The following is a 20437-nucleotide window of genomic DNA, read 5'->3' on the forward strand; positions in this document are numbered from 1 at the left end:
ATCTCCCTTAGAGATAGGGTGAGAAGTTCAGCCATCTGGGAGGGGCTCAGAGTAGAGCTGCTGCTCCTCCACAGGAGGCAGTTGAGGTGGTTCAGGCATCTGACAAAGGATTCTTCCTGGGCGAGGTGTTCCAGGCATGTCCTTCCCACCGGGAGGAGGCCCCAGGCAGACCCAGGAAATGCTGGGGCTGGCCTGGGAACACCTTGGTGTTGCCCCAGACAAGCTGGAGGAGTTGGCTGGGGAGAGGGAGGTCTGGGCTTCTCCGCTTAGGCTGCTGCTCCCGCAACCCGGTTCCGGATAAGCGGAAGATGATGGATGGATGGAAACAATATCAAACTTCCTCACACATGCCTACACTGTTTTAAGTGTTTTCTTGTAATTGTACATTTATTTACTCGTGTATTTTAACATTTTGTTACTAATCAAAATTCTAGGGAAGTCTGACATATTTGTTTCACATGCACTTAAAACAACATATCCATAGTCTGAGGTAATAACTGGATACACACCATGTTTCTGATGTTTTGATAATAATTACAGTGAAGGGCAGTTTTGTCTGAATTTCAGGGCAGAAAATTACAGTTCATCAAATAATTTATTATGTACATGCCTGTAGTTTGGCTATTTGATTTGTGCCATCTGGCGTCATAGATAAACATAAATGGGTATCATCTACAAAGTAATGAAAACGTATGCAGTGCTTTCTAACGATATTGGCGAAGTAAGCTCGTATAGAATAAGAAGGTCTTATGTCACCAGTACAGTCATGAAGCTCTGTCTGTGTCATAGCACAGAACTTTATGACTGACTTTTGAATCTATCAGATGGATACGATCTTTTTCTTGATTTACAATGACTTTTTAAACAATTCTTGAACTAAAGGTAAGATTGGTAATCAGTCTCTATTTAGCTGAGACAGCTGAATAGACTGAGGGCTTTTTAAGGACTGGTTTAATTACAGCAATCTTAAAAGCCTGTGATACATACCCTACTAATCCTACTAATACACAAAATCTCTATCTGCCCTCCTACACAAACAAGACAGGTGCAGCCAAACTTGGCACACAGGTACATGTTAAGCTTTTATTTAGATTACATATTATAGTGATTGGTGGTTACTAGCAACCACCTGCCAAAGGACGAAAAATCTATAGCATTTATGCCTCTGTAACTCCTTATAAAAGCACAGTATAAAAAACATCCATTTTATATCCACAGAACATCAATATTAAAATATACTTATATACCACCATTAAAATTACATTTTTACAGTATGCAAGCACTCAGGGAGACACACAGAAAGGGAGCTAATTAATATACGTAATCACAACACACCAAACAAAACTGTACTTAGGATAAATTGATTTTATTAGCTGCTTTAGTCCTTCGCCCTCTCCTCACCACCAATCAGTCACGGCAGATGGCTGCCCCTCCCTGAGCTTGTTTCTACTGGAGATTTCTTCCTGTTAAAATGGAGTTTTTCCTTCCCACTGTCACCAAGTACTCACTCATAGGGGGTTGGTTCCCTGTACTATTGTAGCGTCATGAAGCGAATGTTTTTGTGAAATTGAATATTAAACTTTTTGTAGCTTTGTACTTTACATAGTAAAATATTGTTCATAGCTACTTAAAAAGCAAGTGGTGCATGAACACGAAACTTCCAAAGTCAAAAATTTTCCTTGTCTGCTAATGTTGCATGAATTTACGGAAAGCTTTAAAGGAAACAAACTTACATGTAAACTTATGTGTGTGCTGTGAATAAAGACATGGGCGCTGCTGTCACACAGAGGTTTATTTTCTTTGATTAAAAAGTCTTCAACGTGAACACAGTACATGATGCGACAATGATGTCGAAGGGGCCAATGAACAGGCTTTCCTTCTCGACAAGGCCAGAAAAACAACATCAGAGCTGTTTGTTAGCGCCCATCTTCACTCCAACACACACACACACACACATATCCAGTCATCATGTTGCACGTCACAAGTTAAAACCTCCCAAAATCTGTCTGGGGACAATTGTGATGCATTGAAATGTAAAAGCATGAACAGCATACACACCTGTCACCATACTGTTCATCTGCTGGCATGCAAACTGTATGCACAAACAAATGCACTAACTCACACACACACACACACTTCATTTGCCTCTCATGGAAATGACAAATTCCAGTTTGGTTGATAAAGATTGGTTTTGTTGTGAGAAGCGAGTTGGCACATGAAGGCAGGCCCTTGCAAAGGACCATAAAACTAATGACAACGAAAAAAATCAAATAAAACTCAGAACACTGGTGTAATGTAAAGATGCAGTCTGAATGTTTCCATTGATGATTCCACGCAATTTGATATTAAAATTATGTTAATACAACAACAACAATAATGTCAATAATAATAATAATACATACGTCATGGTAAAGACTCTAATTTAAATTTGAGTTGTAAATTAATTTTAAAAAAAAAAACAGACTGAAGGGCTAAAAAGTTGTGACAGCAAATTTTAGAAATGAGGTTCTTAAAGAGTGACACAGTGTTAAAGTGACAAACAGCATGTTTAAAGCTCAAACGCATGAACCAATGACACAAAAAATCTTATCCAGGGCTATAGCTGTTTGTAATTACGTTTTCTATTTATACTTTTTTTGGGGGGGGTTCAAATAAATGTAGTTGGAAAGGCCCCAGAGTTCAGAGTGATACTGTTAAAATGGTTGGTCAGTCTAACACCTGGAGATACGTTAATATATGTAAAAACATTATATTAAAAAATTAGTCAGCAGGTTTGCTTTCAAGCAACTTAAAGAAGTCCAGATGCTTTTCTTTGCAAGCTCCTTTGACTACGATGACCTGGATGACTGAGAACCTTCACAGACGTCAGCAGGTTTAGTTTATAAAGACTTTATGAAGCCTGAAAAGAGAGCCCAGAGAAGGTTCAGACCACTTGAATTATAATATGCTGAGAGGTTGTTGGTTTTTTGGATGTTTTGACCAATGGCCTTCAAAGCTTTGCACTGAACCTGTTACACTTGGCCTTATTTTATGTCATATATATTGTTCGAATGGTGGACACTTACATTAAACACGGCCATTTTCACTGTATGTACAAGCTCAGGATATAGGCTGCTCTAAATGATTGGCTTCAGGCCCTTTTTTCTACCATTGACTCTGTATGATGTCACAAGGAGGGGAAATTCTAAATATGGTCGTCTCAGGCACACAGCTCTGAAACCCGTGTTGAACCATTACTGGATCAAACAAATGACGAGTTAATGAGATAATTCTACCTTTAGCACCAATCTGTTGAGAGGAATGGCCACAAAATCAGGTTTATCTACTTACTGAGGAAAAAGTAGACAGACAATAGCGAAAACTAGTATATTTGAGGTCACAACAGCAGTGAGAAGTAAAATGTCCAGACTACAGTGCTACAAGCAATGTTCCATCTAAGCTGCGCGCGTCTCTGCGCACAGAAAATCTGCATTGTGCACAAAAAAAAATCTAACCTGAATTGAAATTAAAATAAATACGTTAACAATTCTATTTTGCAGTATTAGTCAATAAGTGACTGGCAGCTCCCGTATAGGATTATAACGATGCCACCATATCCCATAGTCCAGCCAATAATGCGATTCACACTCGTATATACGCAGCTAATCAACGTCGTCGGCAGGCTATGACAGCGTCCTTATGTGCCGACACCGGTGTTTTAGCTAGCAAAGCGGCGTGGCTAACGTGGCTTCCCACCACATCAATGACAACGTGTACAACCATTGGAGATGTGAGCAGGACAGACAGCGGTGTTTTGAGATGTGAGAGATTTGCAACGTTTAGCGCAAATCTTGTGTACTTAGTGTGTAGTGTAGTCAATAGGTTGTGTGTGTCAGAACAATGAGGCGACTGCTGAATGTTACAGGTGTTACAGGAGTGATACATCTCCTGTTGTCAGGCCTGCAGGTATCAGGCTTGTGATGTTCTCCTTTATCTCATAGTGGACAGAAATTATTTTTTGGAGTGGCACAAATAATTTGTGTGGCATCAAATTTGATGCAGAACAGCTGATTGTTCTGTAGAAAGTTTGAAATGTTTATTTAAAAAAACGCTTTGGCTGCATTTTTAGGTAAACAGCTGCAAAAAACTTTGTTTACAAAAGTTACTTTTTTGAAGAAGTAACTATATAATTAATTGCCCAACATTTGTCATTATATACTGCATTTTGCAGACAGAGAGTTACAGACTCTCTCCCAGACCACAGACTCATAATACAAGTCAGAAAACAAAAGAAAGTTGTGTTTTCAAAATTGGAGTTCAAGTTATTTTTACTTCCAATAGTGTTGACATACTACACAGGTCATGAACAAGATTTGAAATTTTCATTGTAAGTGGGCTAAAGCACTTAATTAAAAGTAGTCTAACATAAATGTAAATGCTGTAATTTGATTATTTTGGATGGATTCGATGCTGGCGTGACCACAGTGCACACGTCTAATGTTGCTCACAGTGGTTCAAGGGACTGCTCAGGGAGATTGTGTGTTCGCTCAGAGACATGAAAATTTAGAGGGAACATTGACTATAAGTATCTGAGTTTGCACGTTTGACCAAGTGCTACCACATTAATAGACAGATGAAGCCGTTAATTTAAAAAGGGCTTGTAGTGACACGGACTCCTCTGGGCTGTTAGACTGTAATGGAAATATTTGATGTTTTTCTAATGCACTTTGGTCAGGGTTAGCTGCCAAGTGTTGCTTGATGTTCTCTCTGAATCTACTGACTTAACATAGGCACCGCTTTTAGTGAGGACATTCTTTGGATTCTGATTCCTTAGTTTTTCAAACCTAAAAGTATTTTTGTTTTGTTTTTTATGGCTTTCAGTCAACAAAATCTGAACCGCTTAGTGTCAAAATTACAGATAATTAAGGAAATACTGGTGGAAATATTTATGCTGTTAGTTTGCTTTTGTCTTTGTGTTATTTACTTGTGTCAGTGAGTATCCGGAGGAGTTAAAAGGACCGGTTACTTTTACAGGGAGGGAATTCTCTCCATAAACTGTCCTTCCATTTTTCCTCGAGGCCTGTGACTGATATTTGAAAGACGAGCACACACACACAACACAAAAGAGCTCAAAGTCTGTCCCGTCGTCTAAAAGCAAACAACGTGTAAACCAGTGGCCCCGCACTAAAATCACAGAGGTAACAGTTCACTTTATCCGATGAGCACAATAACACAGAAAACACCCGCCTCTGCCTTTGATGAGATGGAAACAAACACACGCATACACTTGTACAAACACACTCACACACACACGCAGGTAGCACGGCAGCTGGTTCATGTAGGTTGGAGGTAACCCCAGGCAACAGGAGGAAGGCGAGAAGCTTCATCCCCCTCAACTTTTGATGAGCCTCAGAAACTCGTCGCGGGTTTTTGGATCCTCTCTAAAGTTCCCCAGCATGGTGCTGGTGACGGTTTTACTGTTCATCTTCTGAACGCCTCGCATCACCATACACATGTGACTGCAAGGAGGAAGACAGGAAAGATAAAAAGATTTGATCCAAAAGAAGAGACAAGTGCAAAGACCAAGTCATTTATTCGCTGAGCAACTGAAATGTTTTTAAACGGTTAGAACCTGGAAATTTGTCCAAGAATTTGCGACAATATCATTGAAGGTGAAGAATTTCACATTCAGCAAGCAATTTTTGATTTCTCAGGTCACCTGGTGGGAGGACACCGAAATAATCTCTAAACAGTTGTGGTCTGACTTGAGGTCCCTCTCAGACAGAATGAGAAAGTTTTGCAAATAATTTCCATCATGTTGGAATCAATCTGAGCCAGTCTGTACCGAAGAGTGCAACTCGTCTGCAACACATTTTGATTATCAGCCGGTCGTATTCTGGTTATCTCATATATAACTGTTAACTTTGCACTGTAGGGGGATCTTTGTGAGATTTGCCACATTGTAATAATCGTAGTGTGGAACTAGCTAACAACACTGACTCCTTAGTGGCTTTCAAAGTCTCTTGCACTGTTTTTCCTTGGCAGTGCTTGTCCTGTTGTTTGTTGAAGGTCATCCTGCTACACTGTAACAGACAGATGGTTCATGCAATTGCCACCCAAGTGTTTGTTTAAAGTTCCTGACCTTTTCCAACCCTAATTCTAACTTCCTGTCCATGTGACAATTCATAAAGGGTTTCAAAATACTTTAATGCCTATACCATGACAACATTATCATTTAAGAACTCTTAAGTGGTAATAAGCCATGTTTTAATACAGATCCTGGTTCCTTCTGGAAATGCAGATTTCTCACATTACATTTATTCCCCCTGAAAGTTCGTGCAGTGACAACAAACCTTTACAGTTGGGCAGAGAAAAGAAGACGAATGGAGAAAGCAAGGGAAAGGAACACAAGATAATACATTTTAAAAGTAAAAGGTCATTTCACTTGTTGGTTCATGTACGTACGTTGCCTCGATGACAACTCCGACCCCAGTGGGCTGCAGTGCCTCTGTAATAGCTACAGCGATTTGTTTGGTCAACCTCTCCTGAACTGTGGACAGAGAGTACAAACAGACGTACGGCCAGAGCAAACAGTCAGGGATCAAGGGCAGTGCTGGTAGAAGTATTCAGTCCTCACAGGACCTCTGCTAACAAATGATCATTTACTGTGTTCGTGAGCTTTAATGTGGCTACATCGTTGTGTAAACATCGCCACAGATGGAGCTAATAAAGCTTTAATTACATTACACACCGTCAGGTAGTTTTTTTTTAAATTTAATCAAAGTGTCAGGGCTCTCAAAAGGGACAACACATAAACTTGAGTATTTATGAGTTGGTCTTTGTTTTCATGCAAAATGTTTGATATTTTTACCATTTTGGGTCAAATCAATATCTCGCATAGCGGTGCTGAAGTGGTTACTCGAAGAAAAAAAAACAACTCAATTTTTGTTGTTTTTAATGGAAAATCATTCAAAAAACCCTCAAACTCAAACATTGAAGGCTCACCCAAAACCATAACCTGCTTTACTGTGCTTTCTGTACTTGACCCTGTAGGGCTTGACTTTATATTTGGGAAAAGATGGATGGTCACACACATTTTTACATCCAGCCCTTCCTGTCAGATCAAATGCAGTAAACCAACAGAATATTTCCCTGTGAGATGTAAAATAAAAGTGAAATAAAGCTAGTAAAAATCAAAGTACAAGCACACAAAAACTGCACGTTGACAGGAGGAGTTTATTTATTACCTTGTAGTCGACGGCTGTAGATCTCAACAATCCTGAGGAGGAGAGGGAAAGCATTAACACAGCCTCAGGGGAAATATGAGAGCAGTGAGTTTTAGCAGCAAAGATTAAAACGGTAAAAATAAATAAACATTTAGGGCTGACTCATGAATATAGGAAGGAAGACACAAAAAATGTGTTTTTTATGAAAATCTAAGTGAAAGAAGGACTCTGTTTTGGTTACTTTTCACTCAGAATAACTTCACTGAATAGACAAGCTAGAAAGGAATCGCCACATCCTGGCAACCGAGCATTTTTTCAACTAATGTGTTGTCTACAGTATTAAAAAATCCTCAATAATACTATTATTTAAAGCATGTAATCCTTGGTCCTTTTAATAAACTAGTGCCAACTACTATCTACAATGAGCGTATAATAACATACATTTGTATTTTTTTAAACCTGAACTGACTGGGGCTAGAAAAATGATCAGTTATCAAGACTTTTTAATCTTAGTATACGCCCCCTCCTGTCATTTGAATGGACATACACAATAAACCAGCTCCATTCAGTAATTTTAGAAGCAGACGCAGCTCTTGTAGATGTGCAGAATCCACCCGGTCTTCCCCTTCAACCTGTTGCTCTTCTCGGTGAGCAAAACCACTTTGGACAAACTCGACCCAAATCACCTTCAGGGAAATGTCACAAGAACAAACAGGCAGGCAGCATGCAGGAGATAACCCACTTTTTTTTAAGGGAGATGATGGTGTAGCTAAAATCTTATTGGAGGCTTCAATGCAACTGGAAATTTTAAGCAAACAGCCTGCTTACATTCAGTGATGCAGATAAGACTTTGATGGTTGACAGCACCAAGAGATCATTATTTTATTCCTTAAATGATGTGAACTTTTTTGGTGGTTGTTGTAGGTCCAGGAGTCATTTAGAAAGTGCAAGCGTCATGGCTTTCTTATCCTGACATCAAATGTGATGCGAACAAGTCTTCCCGAGTGTTCTCGAGGCTTTAGCTGGTTTGGGCTCACTATCCACTGAGAGAACGATTGCCTGGCTGTTTTTCTTTTCCCCTAAAGATAATGTGATAATGGACACAATGTGCTTTGTTTTAAAGGTGCAAAAGGGTCTGTATCTGTATAAATACACTTTATAATCATTTTTAATCATTTGATCATGACTGTGAAGTAAATTTGATGACTCTCTGACATGTGTAATAAAGCAGCGGTCCCCAACCTTTTTTGCGCCACGGACCGGTTTATGCCCGACAATATTTTCACGGACCGGCCTTTAAGGTGTCGCGGATAAATACAACAAAATAAAACTAGTACCGGTACCGAAAAAAAGAAAATTTATTCATAACACACGTGAAAAGACCCAGGAAAACCGAGTAAACGATAAAAACGATAACAAAATAACGCTGAAAACCAATAAAACCCCTGAAAACTATACATTTCACACCTGAGCCTCAACTCTCGCGGCCCGGTACCAAACGACTCACGGACCGGTACCGGTCCGAGGCCCGGGGCTTGGGGACCGCTGTAATAAAGGAATAACAAAATTATAATAAAATAACATTGGATGGAACAAAGCGCAAGGCAGTATTTTAAAGGTTATTCTTTGCAGGTCTAAATGTTTGTTAACCAAATTTGAACTATATCAGCAGGCTGATAATATATTAGCCATTTGCTGATATACTGGTATTGGCATTTGTAAAAGTAGATAAATGAAAATTTAAAAAGTACAGAGGAGACAGCAGAAACAGAAAAAACAAGTCATAATTACTAAATATCGGTACTGGCATCTGTCTTAAAAACTCGTGTATAATGATGTGAAGCTTCACTGGCGATCTGCCTGAAAACAAAGCCAACCTTTATAAAGAAACCTTATGACCGCAATCATGAATATCAAGAGCTGTCACTCTTATGTCAGTATATTTTTTATTATTTTAATTATTTTGTTAGGAAAAAAAACAACATTGTGATGTTCTCCATAACAGAAAAATAACTATATTCTCTTGAGATAATCTTAAAACTTAATCTGAAAGTGTAGTTTACTGATTCCACTTGTAGGGATTTCACTTAGAGATGCTCTAAGTGAACGGTGTAGCTGCTGCCGTCGCAGTGACTCTCCAGTACTGCGTTAGTAAGGGGTGTTAGCCTGTAAGCCTGAGGGTATTGGGGTCAGTGGGTAGTACACACACAAGTTTTAATAATCAGCTTAAACACACACACACACGCACAGATAATGTGACAGTTATGACAATAGAGTAAATGTACTTACCTGGCTAGCTTGCTGAGGCCCAGAACTCTCTTGTTTGGGAGGTATCCAATGTGAACCTGCAGAAAGTGACAAGCTCAAGGTTAACCCTGCTCTCATTCTGGCTTATGATACAACTCACTAATGGTATAATTATGAACTGAGGTGTTACTGATCCCAGCTCAGCTCAACGCTGCACGGCGGGACAGCTGTTGCTGAACGTGTCAGCCAGTATAGCTAAAGCTCTCGACCTCATTAGCCTCAGTTCTGATCGTTTCACATACTAATTTGACTACGTTCAAATCTAATCTTCAGCTTCTCGTAACATAATCAGAGTTTCTCGAAACTCATCACCAAGTAGCTGCTGGGCTCACAGCAGATGTCTGCCCCTCCCTGGTTTCTTCCTGTTAAAAGGGAGTTTTTCCTCCCCGCTGTTGCCAAATGCTTGCTCATACAAAGTTGTGTGCTTGTTGGAGTTTTTTCTGTATAACTGTAGTGACCTTACAATATAAAACATCTTGAGGCGACTATTGTTGTGATTTGATGTTGAATAAGTAAAATTGAACTGACTGTACAGGATACTGACCCTCCCCGTTTTCTTATTAGCCGTGCTTTCATGACACAATTCTTTCTGATACTCCAATAAATAAAGATTCAGTTGCACAACTAAAACAAGTGTGGCCACGTTATTCTTAGCAGAAACCTTTATCTTGACCCGGATGGGCCTCACAGGCCGCTGGTTGCCCCGATCATGTAATAAAGCTGTTCTTTTTGCTACAAGTGTTCCTGAAGCGTCAACCTTTCTCAGATTCATCTTCTTCTCCATGCAGCTTGGAAGTAGGTGAAGTTGTATTTTAATTTGTTCTTAGCCTCAACCTCAACACGGGCTTCTCTTTTTCATCTTTCTTTGTTTTCTCATCACACTGGTGTTTGAAGCTCCAACTCTGATCGATGGATAAGCACATCTTTGGCACAAACCAGTGTTTTAATCCAAGGACATGGCCCTGCTGTACACACTCCTTCCAACCCTACTGGATCTCTGGTCAGACATATTACATCTTTCTTCACTGACAGCTCAAGAAATGCATCCACCCCGCCCAGCAAACTGGAGTTAGTTAAAAGCTTTGCCATCAGGAGTAACAGTTTAAAGAGAAAACAGAATAAAGCCACAGGTGTACACTAATTGCCAATGCCAAGTTTCGCACATTAGGTACGAAGTGAACGTCAGGTTGATACGAACAACAGGAAGGAAAAGGAAGGCAATGAAAACCGAAGAGGCAGGCGGACAAGACGAGAGAAGCGAGAGACAGAGTCATCAGCTGGAAAATCACTGCTCGATGGCTGCAGGCTCCAATTCTCATACACACACATATACACACCAACACACACACTGGTACGCTCCACTCAAATGTCAGACGCAATTTTTTGACAAGACGAGAGAAAGGGCAGTGGCAACATGCGTGTGGAGATCTCTTTTCCCTTCAGATGTTACTTTTTTTAGTTCTCTGCTGCAGCGGCCTGATAGACCGACATCAAACGGGCCGAGCATGGCGGCTGCTTTTTTCACTTATCTGTCCCCGTTAGTCAGATTTACTGCCTCACGCTGTGAGTGAGGAGGGGGCAAGGCAAACAAAAAAAACCTCCTGAGGTTTACAACAGCTTAAGTGTAACACAATAACACTCCAACTCTTTTTCTTTTAATAGCCATATTTTGTTCATAGTTTGGAGGTTTCTCACTTAACCTGCTGGCAGCTGTTCTCAGCATCAGGCTCCGATTAAATCATTTTATGATACGAGGAAAATTTAGCGGGTAGGTGTTGAAGTGATTTCTTATTTTGTCCATCTTATTTATAGCACTGAGGTAATGCTAAATCACCTGAATGCACAGGTGTAAAACAAAAAGAAAGTGGTAAACTGGGCGCATGCGTCTGTCTGTGTACAATTTCATTCACTCTCACGATGAATGATTTTTCTCTAAAGATACGTGAATTTAAATGTTGGTGACATTTTGCTCTGTTCCCAGTCAGGATGATCCCACACTGGTTAAATAATGTTGAGGTCCAAACTCTGCAGAGCCAGATATTGTTCCATTGTGTATTTTTCCATCCAGGTGTGCTTTTACTGCATCGGCAGTGTGTTTAGGATTATTGACGATGATAAGCTGTTGCTTAAAAATGAAACTGTTGCAATAAGATCCTTTCGAGTACTGAAAAGATGGCTGTAGATGCAGGTTGTGCTGCTGCACAACCTGCAATGATTTGAAATTCAATTTTCAAATGTGGATTCATCACATTATCGGCCCACTAACTGTATGATATGGAATACATCAGCCTTTTCTCCCTCTTTCCCTCCCTCGAGAGTGGCTACTTGACACATGCCCTTTTAATAAGACCTTTTTTGATAAGGCTTAAGTAAACAATAGATGGATGAACTGAAGGGTCAGGTCACTGCAGGGTTTGTTCCTGTTTCTTAAGGCATGACTTTTAAATACTGTTCACCTGCTGCAGCTAGACTAGCAGCACTTTGAGAATCCCTTTGTTAGTGCAAAAACAGGCTTGTTATTTTTGGCATTTTTTTTTTAGATTTAAACAAAAAAATCAAAGAAATTCTGGGTGGCTCAAGCGTTTTGCACAGTACTGTATGCTGATGGCATTTTAATATAGAAGTATCAAAATAAAATCAGGTATTTAGTCCTTGAATTGACTGATAAAAGTAATTTTTGTAATCATTCATATTTTTAGGACACTACTGAATACGTTACCTTTGTAAAAGAAGGCTGCAGATCATAACGCAAGTTATTAAATACAATATTTGGAGTGCCAAATGTCCTGATCAAACCAAACTGCTTTGTTTGTTCACAATTCATAGTTCTTTGGTTTTCCCAAAGCTCAGTACCCGATTGCTTGTTTTCCACAGGAAACACATCGCAGGGAAGAAGCAATTATGCCTGAATACAAGAACAAAGGACACATGTTTGTTCCAGTGTGTTTTCTCTTCAAACGTTTTCTGAAGAGTTGACATGATAGCATCTCTGCTGACTGCAAATCAGTCAAATGTTTTTAAACAGCTTATTCACTGAACAGCTGGCGACTACCTGCCCAGCAGAAGAGGAGGACCGAGACACCGCAAACAGACAGCCGGAGAGAGGGGCTGGATAAGAGGAAGTGCTGCTGATGATGACAAGAGGGGTGGGGGGGATTGATGCACATGAGTGGACACACTGCGAGAGGAGGCGTTTGTGTGATTCACTGCTGTCATCAGAACCCATTTACACCCGGTGGAAAAAGATCAGCTGCCAGCCTCCATTGTTTTAAATGACATGCACCTGCAGGTGAAGACGGAGGGAGAAGGGAAGCAGAGGAAGAAAAGCAGAAAGAGGGACGAGGCCAGTCTGCCGGTTGGTGGAGAGTAATGATATCAAAGGGGCAGAGAGGAGGCTGAAAACAGATCTCAGCTAATCTGATTGCTTCTAGTGTTCTCTGATGTCCAGACAAACGTCAGAGAGAAATGGTTTTTGAAGATACACATCTGGTTGCACGGCTTGATGTTTGTGGCAATTTTTTGTGCACTAAATTATGGGAAAATATATATATAGCGAAGTGCCTTGTGAGTAAAGCAGAGTGTTTGTTTATGTGTCTCTTTTTGCAGTCCAAAGATGCAATGAGATGTCAGCCACATCACATGGACTGCAGCTCCCTTTCTGCCCCAGCGGTCACCTGCATCTTTAGTCATTGTCCTGTTCCCATGGATGTAATTACATTTGTATCTAGTTGGAGGAGCGTGTCATTCTGTTTAGAGAAAATACGTTTTTATGTTGAATTTCATAATTTAAAATCAGGTCATTAAACAAATTATGACATTTAATGATGTCATTTTTAAAGAAAAGGTGCTAATGCTAATGCTAATTCCTCCCGCCCTTAGAAAATGAAGAGGTCACTGAACCGTTTGATGGGTATAAAAATGATGATTCCAGTAATGAAGCTTATAATGAACAGCAGCGATAAACAGAAATGTAGCATATTCTGCTATAGGAAAGTTACCAGGTTAACCATTCAGCTAAGGAGGCCCACAGCAACCCTGCCGTGTCTCGTGGCCTGTTTATGTAATCATTCACTCAGGGAGCATGAAGTCACGTGCTTTACTAATACGAGATGGTGCGCACTGGTAACAGGTTCATTAGAAGGACTACTGAGCTTGTTCTGCGGGCCCCAAATTCCTGAAATGCATGGAATATCCTCATACACCATCAAGTTTGTGCTTTCAGAATCGCTCTGTGTGTGTGTGTGGTTTCTTTTACCCTGCCAAAGATGGGCACCAGGTGATGTTCACACATGGAGAACATGTCGATGTCTTTCACTATCACCATCTCATCGTGGTCTTCATCGAAGATGGCGTCATTCAGTACGTCTGAGGAAAAAAATGGGAGAGATTAAACATAAAGGAAAAGTCTAAATAAGGAACGGCAGAATAGATCAGCATGATCGCAAAAAGTAAATAATCAATCAACCAAACAAGAAATGCTGCAAAAAATTCAGGTAACAGTCAAATTCAGGCAAAAAGAGGTTTTTTGTTGTTGTTTGGCTTAAATTTTAAAAAACTAAAATAAAAAAAACAAAAACAATGCAGGATTTTTTCTTCTTGAGGGCAGACAGACTGAAGTGAACCAGCCATGCTGGAGGATGCCGGGTTCGCCTTGACCATTCAGCTGCCACGCCCTTTACGATGGACTTCAGTGTTTCTCTCTGGCAAACACCACTGTCTAATTATAGCTCTGCATCCTCCTTCGTGTGGTTGCCTTATTGCATTTTTTGGTTGCCGGGGTTCAATAAACTGTTTTATCTTTTGAACGTGACGGCGCAGACGCTTCTCGCTCTCATCGCAGCAGTTTTTAATTTCCTGACTTGCTATCTGCAAGAGGGAGAGGACGGAACACGGAGGGGTGAGGTCACCAAAACAACAGAACACACTGACTTGTTGCTTCGGCTTCTGCTGCTTATTTTATCACTGTGCACATAAAGGGAGAGGCCTGTGGGGTTGACAAGACCGATACATATTTTTCCTGTCACCACCTTTTTTTGTATTTTAGCAAGCTAACAACAAATTAGAGCAAACCACAGTGTTCAAATGTTGACCTGATCACCAACATTATTATAGCTCACACTTTAATGTCTGAACCATTCATTCTTGTAATCATTTTTCCAATAGACTAGAGTTGCAATGGTTAGTTCAATAACTGCCAGTATTTTTGTTGTTATTTTTCCAGTTCAGGGTTGAAGGGCCTTTCTCAACTGCCAATGAGCGAATGGCAGGATACGGCCTGTACAGGCTGCTGTTCCATGAAACTGCCAATATTTTTAAAAAATCACTGAAATCCTTCTTCAAGTAAAAATAAAAACAGACATTTTTAGCCTCTTATATACGAAGAGTCTCTGTTTTGCTCTGTTTTATTTATTTTATTCTGTTTTATAACACAAAACTCAGGAGTGGAGCTTTGGACTGTTGCTCATACAAAACAAGACTTTTAGAAACATCATCTGGGGGGATAGGAAACCTAAGAAGTGTATTTTGGTCTTAAACAATTTTCAAACCTCAGGCAAATTTCGGTGCACCTCATATTTCATTACAGGGTGATGATGAAGCCATCTACATCCACATGCCCCCCAATTTATAGTGACCATCTGGAACTATATGATTCTAGCTTTAGAACAGACAGAAGACATCCACAGGAGCAGGGCTTTCAAAGCTTTGCAGTCTTTTAAACACTGGTTTTTGGTTTAATCTGGGGATGAGCAGTACTGCTGGCTTTTTAGGTACTTCTACTGGGATCAGCAAAGCTGGATATATATTTTAACCCTGTGGATGGAGGCTTTAAGAATTCCATCTATCTAAAGTCTATGTGGTGTCTCTAAGGCAAGACGTATTGACCTACAAACGAGATCCTGAATGAGTGCTGCCTTCAGGTTGACACGGTAACAAAGCGGTAATCGTGTTTGAAAGTTTTGCAATCAAGAGCAAAGTTAAAATAGTGTGGGAACACAGCAAAGTCAATAAAGTGCTACACGAAGCAACCAACAGTTTATTCAACCTTTTATTACCGTCAGACAAAAAGTGCACTTTTGAATAAATTTAATATGGAAAATACTAATTTTTCCCTAAATTTGGCACCATTCAAAGTATTCAGAGTTGCTGTTTTCAGAGACCCTGTCAGATCATGCATGACTAGATTATTGTAAGATCCAAGAAAACTTAAAACTGCGACTATTTCCAGGAAATTTCTACAAGCTAAAGTCAGTCATTTTTAAGGTTTACTGGATCTACAAATACCAAGACTGTGTGAATGAATTAGGACTGTAAGAAAAAGTGTGAATGCTACACAGTGCTAAGGGGTTAAAACCTGCCTGATCCAGTTTGTTGCAGCAATGTCCTCAGATCGAGCTGTTGTAGTGAAGCACAGTCATCCTTTAAGGTCATTTCAGTCATTACAGCTTCTGAACCTCTAGTTCAAAGGAAAGTTTCATTTCTTTCAGACATAATCAAGTGTGCACCCTGAAGGAAAATAATGATAATCAACATTAACTAAGCAAAGCCAACAAAGGTTGGCTTGGACACCCTGTGGCTGCCAGAGAGAGACCAGGCATTTATCAGGTAATGACAGTGTTACTCATCATCTGTGCTTACAATAGGGCTGCCTCCTGTGTGTGAATGAATACCACAAAGACGCACGCAGAATGAAGAGGCCACATGTTATCACGTTTTGAGCGAAGCAGGAAATGGTGCCGTGAATGACAAAAGACATAAGCAAATAATGGGGACACAAACTCACTGCTCCAGGTTATAGATAAATAGGAGTTTGTGCTGAACAGTCAGAAGGTTTAGATGATGACTCAGATTCTCAGTCACCATGCAGCACATGCAGGAAGCTTTCTGATTATTCCTAAAAATTTTTAAGCTTGCTAAGTGGCCCTATCATACAGCCTGGCTCATACGTAACTGTCTTCAGTGACGAGAAGAACAAGGAGTTTTACACAAGATGTTATGGCCCACAGCTTGATGTCACATTAAGTGGTCATTCTAATATTGGCTGTAGGTTTGGATACAAGGTAGATAAAGGACATCCACCCAGCATTCCAATAGGATGATGCTGCCACCACCATGCCTCACTGTAAGGATGGTAATAGCAGGTGATCGGCAGTGTCATTCATTCATAACAATTCATTATTCACATTAATTAATATTTTCTCATCCAGGGAGGATTGTCCTGTCTCAAGATAAAATGATAAAATTAAGATGGTTTAAACACAGATACATAAATTCAGATTGGAGCAGAAACAATTTGTACATTAACTGTTTAATAAATTGCCAAATAAAAAAAACTGTTGTTTTCTTTCTTTATTAATCAGCTGGGTGTTCTTCTGAGTTATGATCTTGTAAACCACTCTACAGATGGAGGCATAACCAAGATAAAGGGAATTACTCAAACTTTGTTTGACTGATTTGCAGTGACCCTTTTCTTTTCTTTTTTTTTTTGTTACAATGAGTCCAATCCATGTCATCAAAAAGCACCTTCAACACAACAGAGCTGCCAGACTCAGTCACTGTGTGGTTTAAGCCCACATCCTTCTATCACTGCATGCCTGAAAATGTGGTGGAAGATGTAACAGACCGGCGATGACAATGCTTAAAATTAAGGTTTAGATTTTAAAAGGCCTCCTTTCACTTGTTCATGTTTTGTAAGACATTTTTCATGAAGAACATGCAACCATTTGGTGAGTCTAACTTATTTCTCTGACAATAAATTAAAAAACAAACAAAAAACAAAACAAAAAAGAAAATATGCTTTGGTTTTTTGTTTTTGTTTTAACAATTCTGTAGAAACCAATTTGAGCGTTAATAGGCTGATGGTTAATGAAAACATTAGGTGCAAACTCCATCTACTTATGAATTAAAAGCATGACATTTGCACTAAACAGAAAAACATCTTCCTTTAAATAACAGCCAGGGAAACATTACAGATCAGAAGTCCTGTTTAATCCCTGCATAACTTTTCTTTACTAAGGTTGTGTTCGTCATGTGCTCGACAGCAAGAGGATTTTAGGCTCAGGTTGTGATGAAAGCTGAACCCATGACCCGCACACACAAACACATAAACGCACTGAGCAAACAGTGCGATACTTCTCTCAAAATGCTATAACTCTCCACAAACATCCAGCTGCGACCTCCAATACATGTGTTTTTTGTCTTCTCTGATTTTCAGTAAGTCAACGGGGAGGCTCCTGCAACAACCAATCAGCAGGCAGATGGTGCAACGCCACCGCCTAAACAACAACGCATGCAAAGCCATCATTGTCCATACCATCAACTGAGAAGAGCTGAGAAGAGCTTCAGGTAGATGTAACCATGCTATGAGTTCAGTCAGGTTAACATTAAATTAAAAAAAAAAACAAAAAACAAACATGAATTAACTGTCTCAACTGGTGCCCACACATGTTTCTCCATTGCATTCCTTCTTTTTAAAGCTTCATAACACACACACACACACACACACACACACACACACACACACACACACACACCCCCAACACCCAAACTACCTCCAGATGCAGTTCTGGAGGGGGCAGATCCCCAAATCTAGCCACTCCAACATGCTGAAGGATGGAGAAAAAAGCCCATGTGGAACTGACACTGCACAGCCCTTCTCCAACGTGCTGCAGTAAACCTCCTCACAGCAGCAGGTCAGCCAGTCGGCTCAGCTGGACCAAACATGACATAAATCTAGCAAAGCCTCGGAGAGTGGGTCTTTTCCACGACAACTTTCACCTAAAAAGTTTTAAAAAGAACTGTCTCATCACATTACCTGATATAAAGGGCTGCAAGTGATGATTATTTACTTTTAGGGATGTATCTAGAAATTAATCTGGCAATTTAGTAGTCATTGGTATTAAACCTAAAGTTTGACGAGAGTCCTTGCACACTAATGGATAAATCCTCAGGAAGCAGGATATGGTGCTTTTATCAAATGTTTTATTAGCTTCAAACAAGCAGAAACAGCACAGGTGAAGTAATGAAAACATTATAAGATTCTTATATTTGTATTTTAGACATAATTATTGTTTTGTTTTTTTCATTTGGCAGGAAACACAAAATTAAATCCATCTTTCCACTGAATTTGTGTTTCAGTTGTGTGTGTGTGTGTGTGTGTGTGTGGGGGGGGGGGGGGGGGGGGGGCTTTTATTTATTTTTATTGGTTTTTTGTTTTTTGTTTTTTGAGGGGGGAGGTGGTCTCCCAGCGTTAATCAGTTAAACATTACATGGCTGTGAGCCAGCTTCTATTATATAATCAGCTTGTGAGGTAGATGCATTGTGCTTATGTGCTTTATTTTATGCTTAAATTACTTGAATATATTTTACCACACTTCTATCTGAAAAGCAATAAACGATGATTTGCTGTGTAAAGCTTAAAACTAAAACATAAAAGATCAAATGCTGCTTTCGCATGAATGATAATTCATGATAACACTGTTATCTGCCTTTCAAACTTAAATCTGCTTTTCCTTTAAAAAAAATCACGTATCCTGTCCCACTACTACTGTCCAAAGCTTTACATTATTAGCGTTATGCATTCACAAAAATATGACGAAAACCGGCTGAGAGGGGAAACTCTTGAATTTTATAAAAGCCGTTTATAAATGATGGTAATTACTTAATTATGTATTTGTCAGAGGTCTCGTCTCATTTTTAAATTCCCCCCACTCAGATTGGCACCTGTTAAAATACTTTATAAAGAAGCCGATGACCTCGATCACCTGACTTTTTTTTTTTTCAAAACTGAGCGGCTTTGTGGATTTAAAAAACAAAAAACAAAAACACAACTCACCGATAATTTTCTCCTGGTAGCCTTTAGTGAAGAACTGCATGGCCGTGGCAGCCCTCCAGGGGGTTTTGAGGAGTCCCTGCCGCTGCGGGTTCTCCCCGAGACCCCGCAGGATGGTGGTGTAGGCAGCGGCCAGGGACGGCAAGCTCATCTCGTTGTCCTCCAGGCTCCTGGTGCGCTCCTCCTTCCAGCTCTCCATCACAGCGGAGGTCGACCGGTGCGGAGCGGATTCTGCTGCCGGTGCCTGAGGACCGCCGGCTGCCCGCTTCACCATCCCGTCAAAGTGGCCGTTGAGGACGGAACCGCCGTCCCCGTTGTCCTTCTTCTCGTTTGAGCTGTACTTGTTCTGCTTGGAGCGGTCCATCGCTGCGGTTCTCTTGTCTTCTTAGTTGAGCACTTGTTGCATCAGTTTCTGACGGGTACTTTAGTTTGAGTTCAAGTGGGCGACACGGTTGCAGCCTCAGCATCCTTTATAACAGCAGGATAATCCAGAGCGAGCTCCTATTGGCTAGCCAGATCTGAAGGGGCGGGGCCAGACCCCCCTTTGACCGCTATCTGCTTTGACTGTGACCTGCTGCTTGGAATCATTCTGCAGTTTGTGGAAGGTAACAAAGTGCATTCAGTGTGTTTATTACTATGGCCAGATTACATAACAGCGACCACTGACCTCTCTTAGACAGGAGCACGGTTCTAACTGTGCTGCTTACAGTCCTTCATCTCTTCAATCATACATGTATCAGTGTCTGAGTATATTACAAAGCCTTTCGCCAATCTTCGTTTTCTTTTTCGAGTATCTGTTGATTTTGTTTTTTCTTTAGACTTTTAAAACACAGGCTCAGGAGGGCTGTGAGGCACTCTCTGCACCACTGTTGGGGATATGTTATTGCCAAGTAATAAGTACGAAGTAATAAGTACGTAATAGTGCCCTAGTTTTCCTTTTCAAACAGACTGTATATAAAAGATGCCTGTAGCCACTGTGCTATGCTGTCCTGAGTGTTTTTATAGTCGCCTCTTCACACATCGAATGAGGGGTGGTTCTGTAAAACCAAGAACTCAAGCTCATTGATTAATAACTTCTTTAGTCACTGCCGCTGCC

General features: G+C 40.3%; 1 protein-coding gene across 1 annotated transcript; it reads right to left on the minus strand.

Annotated features, from left to right (window-relative positions):
• Positions 1-1774: 1774 nt before the first annotated feature.
• On the minus strand, positions 1775-19793 carry gch1 (GTP cyclohydrolase 1). The gene is made up of 6 exons (XM_082532815.1): positions 19345-19793; positions 13768-13877; positions 9495-9550; positions 7227-7258; positions 6445-6529; positions 1775-5498 (listed from the first exon to the last, which is right to left on the minus strand). Exons 1-6 carry the CDS (start codon positions 19703-19705, stop codon positions 5372-5374), a joined length of 771 nt encoding a protein of 256 aa, XP_082388941.1. The 5' UTR covers positions 19706-19793; the 3' UTR covers positions 1775-5371.
• Positions 19794-20437: the final 644 nt, after the last annotated feature.

This window comes from Aulonocara stuartgranti, assembly GCF_965226115.1.
Source record: "Aulonocara stuartgranti genome assembly, chromosome: 1".
NCBI classification, from domain to species: domain Eukaryota; kingdom Metazoa; phylum Chordata; class Actinopteri; order Cichliformes; family Cichlidae; genus Aulonocara; species Aulonocara stuartgranti.

What these genes read in the sequence shown, in the direction of transcription:
- gch1 (XM_082532815.1), bottom strand. Translation starts at nt 19,705, where the DNA reads ATGGACCGCTCCAAGCAGAACAAGTACAGCTCAAACGAGAAGAAGGAC. An exon ending in CTACCAGGAGAAAATTATCG is followed by an intron (nt 13,878 to 19,344) that starts GTGAGTTGTGTT and finishes TTTTTTCCTCAG; the next exon opens with ACGTACTGAATGACGCCATC. An exon ending in GGAGTTGTCATCGAGGCAAC is followed by an intron (nt 5,499 to 6,444) that starts GTACGTACATGA and finishes TCCTCCTTGCAG; the next exon opens with TCACATGTGTATGGTGATGC.